This window comes from Sceloporus occidentalis, unplaced genomic scaffold (genome assembly GCF_023333645.1).
Source record: "Sceloporus occidentalis isolate IW3139 unplaced genomic scaffold, rSceOcc1.0.p SCAF_3, whole genome shotgun sequence".
Lineage (NCBI taxonomy): Eukaryota > Metazoa > Chordata > Lepidosauria > Squamata > Phrynosomatidae > Sceloporus > Sceloporus occidentalis.
In genome coordinates this window covers 130,035,191-130,046,571 of record NW_028316983.1, presented here as the reverse complement: position 1 = coordinate 130,046,571, position 11,381 = coordinate 130,035,191, and the positions used below count along the sequence as shown (strand labels likewise).

At 45.6% G+C, this 11,381-nt stretch overlaps 1 protein-coding gene across 1 annotated transcript; it reads right to left on the bottom strand.

Annotated features, from left to right (window-relative positions):
• Nucleotides 1-4,957: 4,957 nt before the first annotated feature.
• LOC149316789 (uncharacterized) lies at nt 4,958-10,585 on the bottom strand. Its single transcript, XM_089518759.1, has 9 exons — nt 10,521-10,585; nt 8,700-8,769; nt 7,930-7,970; nt 7,735-7,816; nt 6,315-6,448; nt 6,088-6,217; nt 5,813-5,982; nt 5,610-5,711; nt 4,958-5,284 (listed from the first exon to the last, which is right to left on the bottom strand). Exons 1-8 carry the CDS (start codon nt 10,565-10,567, stop codon nt 5,639-5,641), a joined length of 747 nt encoding a protein of 248 aa, XP_089374885.1. The 5' UTR covers nt 10,568-10,585; the 3' UTR covers nt 4,958-5,284; nt 5,610-5,638.
• Between the last annotated feature and the right edge of the window lie 796 nt (nt 10,586-11,381).

The following is an 11,381-nucleotide window of genomic DNA, read 5'->3' as shown; positions in this document are numbered from 1 at the left end:
AGAAACAGAAAATGCAGGCCTATGACTAACATCTTCCATTTCTTTCTCCTGTTTGCCTGGTGAAGAAGAAGCCACTGTGACTCTGAAAGCTTGCAACATATCATTGTGCATCTTGCTTGTTCCCATGAAGGTATCATTGTTTGGATGTTACTGGATTTCTCTGGGGCTCTGATCTGGAAGCAGGGCTCTGGTCCCTCTAGCAGTAGCTGCATGCCTCCAATTATGTCCTCCTTAGATTCTGTCAATAAAGGAAATGCCATGAAATCACCAGACATCTCCTCTCTTTAAAAAGTTAAACCTGACCATAGAGCCTTATTATTATCTCTCCCTCTGTCCTTTCTTCTCTATAAACTGGCGCTTATAGTTGGAAATCATTGGGAGAATTCTGTATGACTGGGGCCCTTCTTTAAAGTATATGGAGACAAAATACACTCCTAGAAATCTTAATTCATGCTCAAAATGGCGGACATATGGGGATTCCTTCTGGACAGGAGAAGCCTGGAATGAATCATAGACTCATAGAGTCGGAAAAGAGCGCAAGGGCAATCTAGTTCAACCCGCTGCCATGCAGGAACTCACAGTCAAAGCACCCCTGACAGGTGGCCATCCATCCTCTGTTCAAAGACCTCCAAAAAGAGGACTCCTGCACTCTCTGAGGAAACGTGCTCCACTGTCAAACAGCTCTTACTGTTAGGAAGTTCTGCCTAATGTGGAACTGGAATCTCTTTTCCTGCAGTTTGAATTAGCAGTTAGTATTTTCAAGTTTTAGGATTTCAGTCTGCTTTGTAACCAATGCCATAAACCACAGTTTCATCCTGTCTGTAAACTGACATGAAGCCACAGGTTGTTTTTTGTTTTGTTCCAGACCTAATGAAGAAACTGTGGTTTAAATAGACTAGGACTGAGAGACTAAAGCTACTTCCTGGAGGTGTCAAGGGCCAAATGTTTCGGGTTCAATAACTACATCTTATGAATCCTGGGCTGGAGCTGAGCCTGTGCTTAGACACACACAGAAGGATAGGCTGCATGCCAGATGGATAGACTTAACCAGGGAGGCCTGACTCTACAGGTCCTAAGCAGAGGACAGGGGCTCTTGGGGTTGCCTCCTCATCCTCCACAGGGGCACCATGAGTCCAGGAGGACTCTGGGGCAGTTAACAACAACAGATCAAAGCTTTACACAGATAGGGAACCCCTAGGCCTTTGAGAGGGAGATGATAACGCTCAGCTCTAGGCCTCAGTTCCATCTAAAGTCAGGGAAGTTGTTCTGGTTCCAAATTAGTGCCTAGCATCATCCACACTGGAGAAATAGCCCAGTTTGGCACCACCTCTTTAACTGTCCTGGCTCAAGGCTATGGAATTCTGGGAGCTGGACCCACAACATACCCCAACTCCCAGAATCCCACAGCCTTGAGCCAAGACACATTTAAAGTGGTCCCAAACTGGGTTATTTCTGCACTGTGGATGCAGCCATAGACTAAACAAAGGGACCTCATCAAATAAAACATCCATGTTCTTCAGAAACACTTGATGGCATTCCCTTTCTGTTTGGGGATTTCCAACACAATGCTTGTTTTCTTCAGTCAATGTCCAGTTGTCTCTTCTTTGTAACGTATATAGCCTCTTTTCCCAAGTTGGCAAGTCAGCTGCAGAGATAGGGTACATTTCCACAGCAATCAAACCTCAACAGGCCTTGAAACACTCTCTGTGGGGCTGTGATCTGGAAGCAGGGCTCTGGTCCCTCTAGCAGTAGCTGCGTGCCTCCAATTGTATTCTCCTTATATTCTGTCAATAAAGAAAATGCCTTTCTTCATTGCACTTTTTAATATCTAGACCCATTTCCTACCATTCCCACTTTGTTTTGTTTAAAGTACTCAGTTTTTCCCCTCTGTCCCTTTATCTTTACTTATTCTTTCATGCATATTTTCGACTTAACCTACATATATAAATGTGTGTGTACAGTATATAATTTTATTATTATTTTCATTGCATTTATTTCTATCGCTGATTGTCCTGGTTTCTCATCCGCTTTCCCCCTTTGTCCTCAGCTTCCTCCCATTGCAAACCCTCTAATAATTATCCCAATAATCCTTTTAAAAGCAATCAAGAAAGTGGGAAGGAAAAGGATTAATTGGGAGAATTGTTTGAGGGTTTGCAATGGAAGGAAGCTGAGGAGGAAAAAGAAAGAGAAACTGGGGTATTATTAAAATCAGCTGAAAAAGTGGGAGGTTTTGGAAGGTTTGAAGAAAAAACACAGCAAAGTGCATGAACACACAAGTTACTACTACTTAACATAACAGTTTGTTATTATTATACAATTCATTAAAACCAAATTTCAGTAATAACTGCTATGACAAAGGGCTAGGAGTGAGTGACACAGTCTAAACATTAAAAGTTACAGTAATAAACATACTACAATAACATAGAGATGCAATATTAATAATAATAACAATAATAAAAGAATAATACAGTAATGCAATACTTCATTATGGTAATAATGTTAAAAATAGTAAGAGCAGTAGGCTTTCTGGGCTCTGCTGCCTTCACCTCTTCCATTCATGGGGGTCTCTGGTGTTTTTGCTGCCCTTGTCCCGCTGGGAGCTGGTGGAAGGGAGGGAGGAAAAAGCCATGCCAGCCTAAGGGGCAGCAGCTTCAGAGGGGCAGCAGCAGAGACCCCCGCCCCTTTGCCTCTGGCTCCTAGAGTCCTGGGTCTGGGGTCCGCCTCTTCCATGGGAATGGCATGGGGATAGAGGGAGTGGAAAAGGAGGAAGGGAAGAGGTGGGAAAGGGGGAAGAAGGGAAGGAAAAGGGGGAAGGGGAAGAGGGGAAGGAAAGAAGGGGAAGGTAAGAGGGGAAGGAGAAGAAGGGAGGAAGGAAAGAGGGAAGGAAGGAAGACAAGGAAGGAAGGAGGGAAAGAAGAAAGCAAGGAAGAGGGAGGGAGGGAAGGAAGGAAGGAAGGAAGGAAGGAAGGAAGGAAGGAAGGAAAGAGGGAAAGGAAGGGAGGGAGGGAAGAAAGAAAGAGAAAGCAAGGAAAGAGTTAGGAAGGAAAGAGGAGAGGGAAGAAGGAGGGAAGGAATGATGGAAAAAAGATGGAAGGAAGGAAGGAGAGAAGGAAGGAAAGAAGGTAGGAGGGAAGGAAGGAAAGGGGGAAAGAAAAATAGAAGGAAGGAAGAAAAGAAGGGAGGAAGGAGGGAAGGAAGGTGGTAGAAAGGGAGGGAGGGAGGGAGGGAGGGAGGGAGGGAGGATGGGAAGAAGGAAGGAAGGAAGGAAGGAAGGAAGGAAGGAAGGGAGGGAGGAGGGAAGGAATGATGGAAAAAAGAATGAAGGAAGGAAGGAAGGAATGATAGAAGGAAAGAAGGAAGGAAGTAGGAAGGAAGGAAGGAGGGAAGGAATGATAGAAGGGAAGAAGGAAGGGAAGGAAGAAAGGAAGTAGAAAGAAAGGAAAGAAAGAAAGAAGGGAAGGAGGGAGGGAGGGAGGGAAGGAATGATAGAAGGAAAGAAGGAAGGGAAGGAAGGAAGTAGAAAGGAAAGAAAGAAGGGAAGGAGGGAGGGAAGGAAGGAATGATAGAAGGAAAGAAGGAAGGGAAGAAAAGAAAGAAATAAAGGAAAGGATAGAAGGAAGGAGGGAAGGAAGGAAAGAGGGAAGAATGATGGAAAGAAAGAAGGAAGGGAAGCAAGGAAGAAGGGAGGGAAGGAAGGAAGGAGAGATGGGAGAAGGAAGGAAGGAATTAAGGAAAGATGGAAGGAATGATAGAAGGAAAGAAAGAAGGAAGAAGGGAGGGAGGGAAGGAAAAAGAGAAGGAATGATGGAAAGAAAGAAGGAGGGAGGGAGAGAGAGAGGGAAGGAAGGAAGGAAGGCGGTAGAAAGGAAAGGAGGGAGAATGGAAAGAGGGAAGGGAGGAAGGAAAGAAAGGGGAGGAAGGAAGGAATGATGGAAAGAAAGAAGGAAGCAAGGGAAGGAAGCAAGGAAAGAGGGAAGGAGGGAAGGAAGGAAGGCGGTAGAAAGGAAGGGAAGGAGGGAAGGGGGAAGGGGGAAAGGAAGGAAGGAAGGAAGGAAAGAAAGAAAGAAAGAAAGAAAGAAAGAAAGAAAGGGGGAAGGAGGAAAGGGAAGAAAGGAACAAAGCGATAGGAAGGAGGGAAGGAATGATGGAAAGAAAGAAAGAAGCAAGCAAGCAAGCCAGGAAGAGAGGAAGGAAGGAAGGAAGGAAGGAAGGAAGGAAGGAAGGAAGGAGAAAGGAGGACATGAGGGAAGGAATGATGGAAAGAAAGAAGGAAGGGAAGGAAGGAAGCAAGGAAGAGAGGAAGGAAAGGAGGGAAGGCAATAGAAATAAAGGGCGGGAAGAGGGAAGGAAGGAAGGAGTGAAGGCAGGAAGTAAAAAGGAAGGAAAGAGGAAAGGAAGGAAGGGAGAGAGAGAGGAAGGAGAAAGAAAGAAGGAAGGAAGGAAAGAGAAAGGAAGAAAGAAGAGAAATAAAGAAGGGGTAAGAAAGGAACGAAAGGAAGGAGGGAAGGGAGGAAGGGAAGAGTGAAGGAAGGAAAGAAAGGAAGGAAGAAAGGAAGAAGGAAGAAAGGGGTCAAGGAAAGGAAAAGGGAATGAAAGAAAAAGAAAGAAAGGAAGGGAAAGGGAGGAAAGAGAAAGAGGAGAAAGGAGAGGATGAAGGAGAGGAAAGAGGAGGAAAGAGAGCAAGGGAAGGAAAGAGGGAATGCAAAGGAGGGGAAGGAGAGAGGGAAAGGAAAGGAAGAAAGGGGAGGAAGGAGGGAAGGGAGGAAGGAGGGGAAGGAAAGAGGGGAAGGGGAGGAAGCAGGCGTTTCAGGGAGCCTGTCCGACTGACCAGCAGTGGCAGGAAGGGGATGGTGGGCGGGGGCTGCTGGGAGATGTAGTCCTCTCTTCCTCCCTCCCTCCCTCTGCCTTCGTTCCTTGGCAGAGCTGATATTTGAACCCAGCCAGTGGCTGGATTCTGGGAGTTGAAACCCCAGAGCTCCATCCAGATGGGGCTTTGGCTGCTAGCACTCACTGTCACTGGAACCTGGGGCAGGTGGCTCAACATGGATGAGATATTTTAACCCTAAGGGTAACCGGGATTATCCTGCCCCAAATGGGGAAATGTCTGCACCCAGCATCCGAGGTGCAGCAGCGTGGGAAGGCCGCGCGATGGCATCCTTCCCTTTGCCCAGAGGCAGCAGGGAGTCCGGAGGGGAGTCTTCTGGGAACTTCTTAGGCCTCGGCCGGAGATGGAGGTCCCTTGGCGTAGAGCCATGGCACCAGTGGAGGGGATGGTCTTTCGGTCCTGCGGGGAGAAGGAGGGAAGGAAGGAGAGATACTTTTGGTTCGTGCGTCTTCCCTTTGAAGGGAAAGCCGTTCCCCAGAGAGAGAGAGAGGTTTATCGCACTGGGGATAAAAAGTTCCCCGATGTGTTACAATGAGAATGAGTGCAGGCGCGTGCGGAGCGTGATGGGAACCCGATAGGGCCCAGAACGCGACTTTACCGCACAGGGAACGCCGCTGCCGCCGCGTGTTCCCATCGCGTTCCCATCTGGTTCCACAGGGCACCATTTCTGGGAACACAGTTCCCCTCAGAGAGAGAGAGGGAGACGGAGGGAAACCAGACTCACTGCGAGGGAAGGCAGGGCACTCATCTGGGTCAGAGGGAGGACAGCATGTTTTGCACCAGGTCCAGCTTCTGGAGCAGGATTGAAAGGATATCAATTGCTTCCCTGCAGGGGATAGAAAAGATGGTTGGTTCAGAGTTAGTTTGTATCCTGCATCTAGCCCCACTGGCCACTCCTGCCCCAGCCCTGCCTTGCAGCCAACTTACCCTGGGACCAGGTACATTTTGGGCTTCCTGCTGGTCCCCCCCTCCTCGCGTTGGAACTGGCTGACCAAGATGTTGGCCAGGGTCACTAAGTGGAATGACAGCCAGTCCTTCAGGTCCTGGATGTTGCAGAAGTCCTGTACAATGGCCTTGATCCCTCTGAGCGCCCTCACCTGAGGAGAGAAGCAGGTTTTCTGGTAAACAACCTGGAAGGAGGGAGGGAAACTACCTTGGATTTCCTACATTGCAGATAAGTCATGCGAAAGTCAGTCCCTTACCTTGGCCAAAGGCAGCTCCTTACTCTCCGTAATCTGACCTTCATTCAGCTTGACGATGAAGTGATTCAAGCAGGTGTTGAGGCTGCAACTGCCTTCAGCGAAGACGCCATGCATGAGATCACTGCAGGCCCTAGAGAAAGGGAAGGAGAGCCAATGGCATCCCTGCCAGACCCCCCAGACCCCGGGAGGGAAAATGGGGCGCGTCCTAGAGGGAGGAATCTGCCTACGTTTCTTGAGATTCCAGGTAATGATCTAGCATCAGGTTCAAATGATTGATTGCGATGGCGTCTGCTATGTCCCACCTCTCTTCTTTGGAAAAACCAGCGTACTTATTGCACAGTTGATGTAAGGCTCCCTTCGTCTGTCAGAAGGGGAAAAGAGAGCAGGGAAAATGAGGCCCTATGTGACAAGCCTTGGGAACGTGTCCCTCCTTCCTATCAGGCCTGGTCTTTAATGTGGATTTTGGGTTGGATAACTTTAAAAAGGGGAAAAAATTATTGTCTCCTGAAGGTTTTAACGCTCATTTTGGTTTCCACGCTTATCTTTGGTATCAGAAATACAAGGTGCATAAAGAATTCCTAGATCATTATATTAGAAAGCCACTGCAGAGGACTTGGATGTAGTATAAAAATAGTTTCCGAAATTCCCAAAGTGGGTGTCCAGCCATGAGGCATTTTTAAGAAGAGAAGCCTAACTTCCAAAACATGGGTGACTTATAAAGAACTGTTAAAAGAAACAAACCAATGAAGGAATATACAAAACCAAAACTAGAGAAGAATTAGGTGAAGAGGGGATAATCTGTCACTGGTTCCTTACAGACAGTTAACAGAGAGATTTAGAATGGAGCAGAAATTAGAGGGTTTTGAAGAGACAAATTTGGAATTTGAAGATTTAACAAAAACAGGATATAAAAAAAATAACCAAATTATATAAAATTTTGCTAAAATTAGACCAAGAGCAGGAAGTAATAAAAGATAACATGAATAAATAGACTCAAAACATTGGACATACTATTAAACTTGAAGATTGGGAAAGAGTATGGAATAAATATCTAAATTTTATAAATAGTTGTACATTAAAAGAAAAATTGTATAAGGTATATTTTAGGTACCACCCAAAGAATTGCTAAAATGTCAAAAAACACAAAAGGTACATGTTGGAAATGTGATTAAAATGTGATCCGTCTCATTATTATCTTAGAGGCCTTTAAGAAGGCACTCAAAACGGATCTCTTCTGGTGGGCTTATGCACTGAATTCCTTATAAAATGGTTATGACGACTGCTCTTCCTTGACTCTGATTGTTGGCTAATGGACGAATTGTAATTTTTAGAGAACTAATAGGAATTCTTGGTAAATTCAGTGTTAGTATTTTATTGTTATATTGATTGTAAGAGTCTTTTAAGGTTGCAATCCCGCCTCGATCCGTGGGAGAGGCGGGAGGTATAAATAAACTATATTATTATTATTAAGACAGAAAAGAGCAAGGAGAATACAGAGGAAGCAGAAACCCAGGACAGGACAAGACATTGTATTAGACGGGTGTAATGACATTTGGATGTATGAGATTGTAAACACAAGGATAACTAAGGGGGATGTAGACAATCAAATAAACAAATATTTCTTTAAGAGTCTCCTTCCTTCCTTACCGGGGCAGAATTAAATTCGTTCAAATCAAGCATGTGATCACTGCGCTTCTCATCAGATGTTTTCTCCTGAACTTCTGGGACTCTGAAACGGAGCAGGAAAAGGCCATGAAACAAAACAGGACGATGCTAGGGAAAGGCCATTTGTGGGGACATGTCATGTGCTGGTCATTCAGCCGTTTGGAGAGAAAAACTTACCTGTCTGACCTGGGCCCAAGATCAGCCTCCGCATCTGCATCCTATAAATAATGGAGGGGAAGAGAAGTGAGAGGGAGAACATGGGATACAAGGGGGTGGCCCTTTTGTTACCCATGAGCTGAAAGAGTTCTTTAGGGCGGAAAAACGAAATGCATAGATATAAGATTATGGGAGACACCTGGCTTAAGGAGACTTTATACATATGAAAGGGATCTGGGAGTCCTATTAGCCCACAAGTTGAACATGAGTCAACAGTGCAATGCAGCAGCTAAAAAGGCCAAAGCAATGTTAGTTTGCATCAATAGAAGTATAGTCTCTAGATCAAGGGAAGTACTAGTGGCAATCTATTCTCCTTTGGTCAGGCATCTCCTGGAATAATGCTGTGTCCAGTTCTGGGCAAAACAATTCAAGAAGGATGTTGAGAAACTGGACCCATGTGTCCAAAGGAGAGCGACTGAAATGGTCAAGGATCTGGAAACCATGTTGTATGAGGAACAACTCAGGGAGCTGGGGATGTTTAGCCCGGAGAAGAGAAGGTCAAGGAGTGATATGACACCCCTTCAAGTATTTAAACAGGGCCACAAGGAGATGGTCTTGGGGTGACCCTGGTCGTAAAAGCCTCCCCCCCCCCGCCAGTTTTGCCCTTTTTTTACCCGTGAGTCGAAAGATTTATTCACCTGCTATCCTATGAAAATAAAAGAACAATGAATTTGGACAGAATTTGGGCAGAAAAGGTGAGGAAAAGGTGGGGGGTGCTTATCTTCCGTTACCGTTAAAGGGATATGACTCCACGCTTCAGGGATCTCCTCCTCATGAAGGCTTATGTTGACTTCTGGGAGACTGAGATAGGGACAGGAAAAAGATATTGTTGTTATTATTATTATTATTATTATTATTATTATTATTATTATTTTCTATTCTTGCCAATAGAGAAACCATACTTGCCCATACAGAATCACTGGGCAATATTTTCCCATAGAGAAACCATACTTCCCCATAAAGAATCATTGAGGAACTTTTGCCCATAGAGAAAGCATACTCGCCCATAGGGAATCATTGGGCAATATTTGCCCATAGAGAAACCATACTTTGCCATAAAGAATCATTGGGGAAATTTTGCCCACAGAGAAAGCATACTCGCCCATAGGGAATCATTGGGCAATATTTGCCCATAGAGAAACCATACTTTGCCATAAAGAATCATTGGGGAAATTTTGCCCACAGAGAAAGCATACTCGCCCATAGGGAATCATTGGGCAATATTTGCCCATAGAGAAACCATACTTTGCCATAAAGAATCATTGGGGAAATTTTGCCCACAGAGAAAGCATACTCGCCCATAGGGAATCATTGGGCAATATTTTCCCATAGAGAAACCATACTTCCCCATAAAGAATCATTGGAGAAATTCTGCCCATAGAGAAAGCATACTCGCCCATAGGGAATCATTGGGCAATATTTGCCCATAGAGAAACCATACTTCCCCATAAAGAATCATTGGAGAAATTCTGCCCATAGAGAAAGCATACTCGCCCATAGGGAATCATTGGGCAATATTTGCCCATAGAGAAACCATACTTTGCCATAAAGAATCATTGGGGAAATTTTGCCCATAGGGAAAGCATACTCACCCATAGGGAATCATTGGGCAATATTTTCCCATAGAGAAAGCATACTTCCCCATAAAGAATCATTGGATAAATTCTGCCCATAGAGAAAGCATACTCGCCCATAGGGAATCATTGGGCAATATTTGCCCATAGAGAAACCATACTTTGCCATAAAGAATCATTGGGCAATATTTTCCCATAGAGAAACCATACTTCCCCATAAAGAATCATTCGGGAAATTCTGCCCATAGAGAAAGCATACTTGCCCATAGGGAATCATTGGGCAATATTTGCCCATAGAGAAAGCATACTCGCCCATAGGGAATCATTGGGCAATATTTGCCCATAGAGAAACCATACTTCCCCATAAAGAATCGTTGAGGAAATTTTGCCCATAGAGAAAGCATACTCGCCCATAGGGAATCATTGGGCAATATTTTCCCATAGAGAAACCATACTTCCCCATAAAGAATCATTGGAGAAATTCTGCCCATAGAGAAAGCATACTCGCCCATAGGGAATCATTGGGCAATATTTGCCCATAAAGAAACCATATTTCCCCATAAAGAATCATTGGAGAAATTCTGCCCATAGAGAAAGCATACTCGCCCATAGGGAATCATTGGGCAATATTTGCCCATAAAGAAACCATACTTCCCCATAAAGAATCGTTGAGGAAATTTTGCCCATAGAGAAAGCATACTTGCCCATAGGGAATCATTGGGAGATCTTTTCCAATAAGGAAACCATACTTGGCCACAGAGGATCATTGAAGAGTACTTGCTATGGGCATGTATTCTGTAATGATTCTCTATGGGCAGGCATGGTTTCTCTGTGGGCAAGTACAGTACTGTCATTTGTTTTAGGATGTCCCAGAAGGAAGGAAGGAAGGAAGGAAGGAGAAGGGAAAGAAAGAAAGAAAGACAGAAAGACAGAGAACAGGAAGCATGCGAGCAAGGAAGGGAGGAAATTGGGCCTTACCCTGGATCCTTGTCCCCCTTATTTTTGCGCCGTACCCATGGCAACATCCACAGGAAAGGTTTCTTCAAGGCCTGCAAGCAAAGGAGAGAGGCGATGAACCAACGAGAGCCAGGGAAGAAGAAGGGGTGACATGGCTGTCATCCCACGGCTTTGCCTCTGCCCTTCGCCCCTCACTCACTTTGACGAAGTCAAGCATGGTCAACGGAGGGGGGCCTGAGACTCGAGTCCAGGCCAAGGAGCCTCACAGAGAGCAGCCTCTGGCCTCCAGCAGCCAAGAGCCAACAGCTGAAGCTGGGCTTCCGTTGGGTTCCAGAATGGAGCCAAGCAGGTTCCAGAGCACAGACGGAACCTTTGCGAGAGGATTGCCATGTCCTTTCCTGGGCGTCATCAGTTGCGTGGCTATAGCTATAAATAGGGAGCGGAGGCGGAATCTTTCGCAGAGTGTTCTGTGGCGCATTGGTGGAAGCGTCAGGCTGTGGCCCTGGAAACCAGGGTTCGAGTCCCGGCTCAGCGGTGAAACTCACTGCGGGGCCCTGGGACAGGCGCACTCTCGCAAGGCCTCCCAGTGGCTTCCATGGCCAAGCCAGGATACGAACGTGGCCTTCCAGAGTCACAGCCCAGAACACTTGGGCTTTTTATGGCAGGAAGTCCTGCACATTTCTCCCCCCCCCCCCCCCATCTATATTTATTAATGCATCTAGGACTCTCTGGAGAAGGGAAAACTGGCCTTTATGGTTAGAAATCATTGGAAGAACTCTGTATGACTGGGGCCCTTCTGTAAAGTATATGAAGACAAGTAAAGGGAATTGGTCAACGATGCTTCTTGATTGATACTGGACACGAGTAGGATTTAATAGAGGG

Excerpts from the sequence above, each read along its gene's own strand:
- LOC149316789 (XM_089518759.1), bottom strand. The coding sequence starts at position 10,567 with ATGTTGCCATGGGTACGGCGCAAAAATAAGGGGGACAAGGATCCAGG. Across the intron at positions 7,971-8,699 it reads GGAGTCATATCCCTTTAACG|GATGCAGATGCGGAGGCTGA; the intron begins GTAACGGAAGAT and ends CATTATTTATAG. Across the intron at positions 7,817-7,929 it reads CTTGGGCCCAGGTCAGACAG|AGTCCCAGAAGTTCAGGAGA; the intron begins GTAAGTTTTTCT and ends GCTCCGTTTCAG.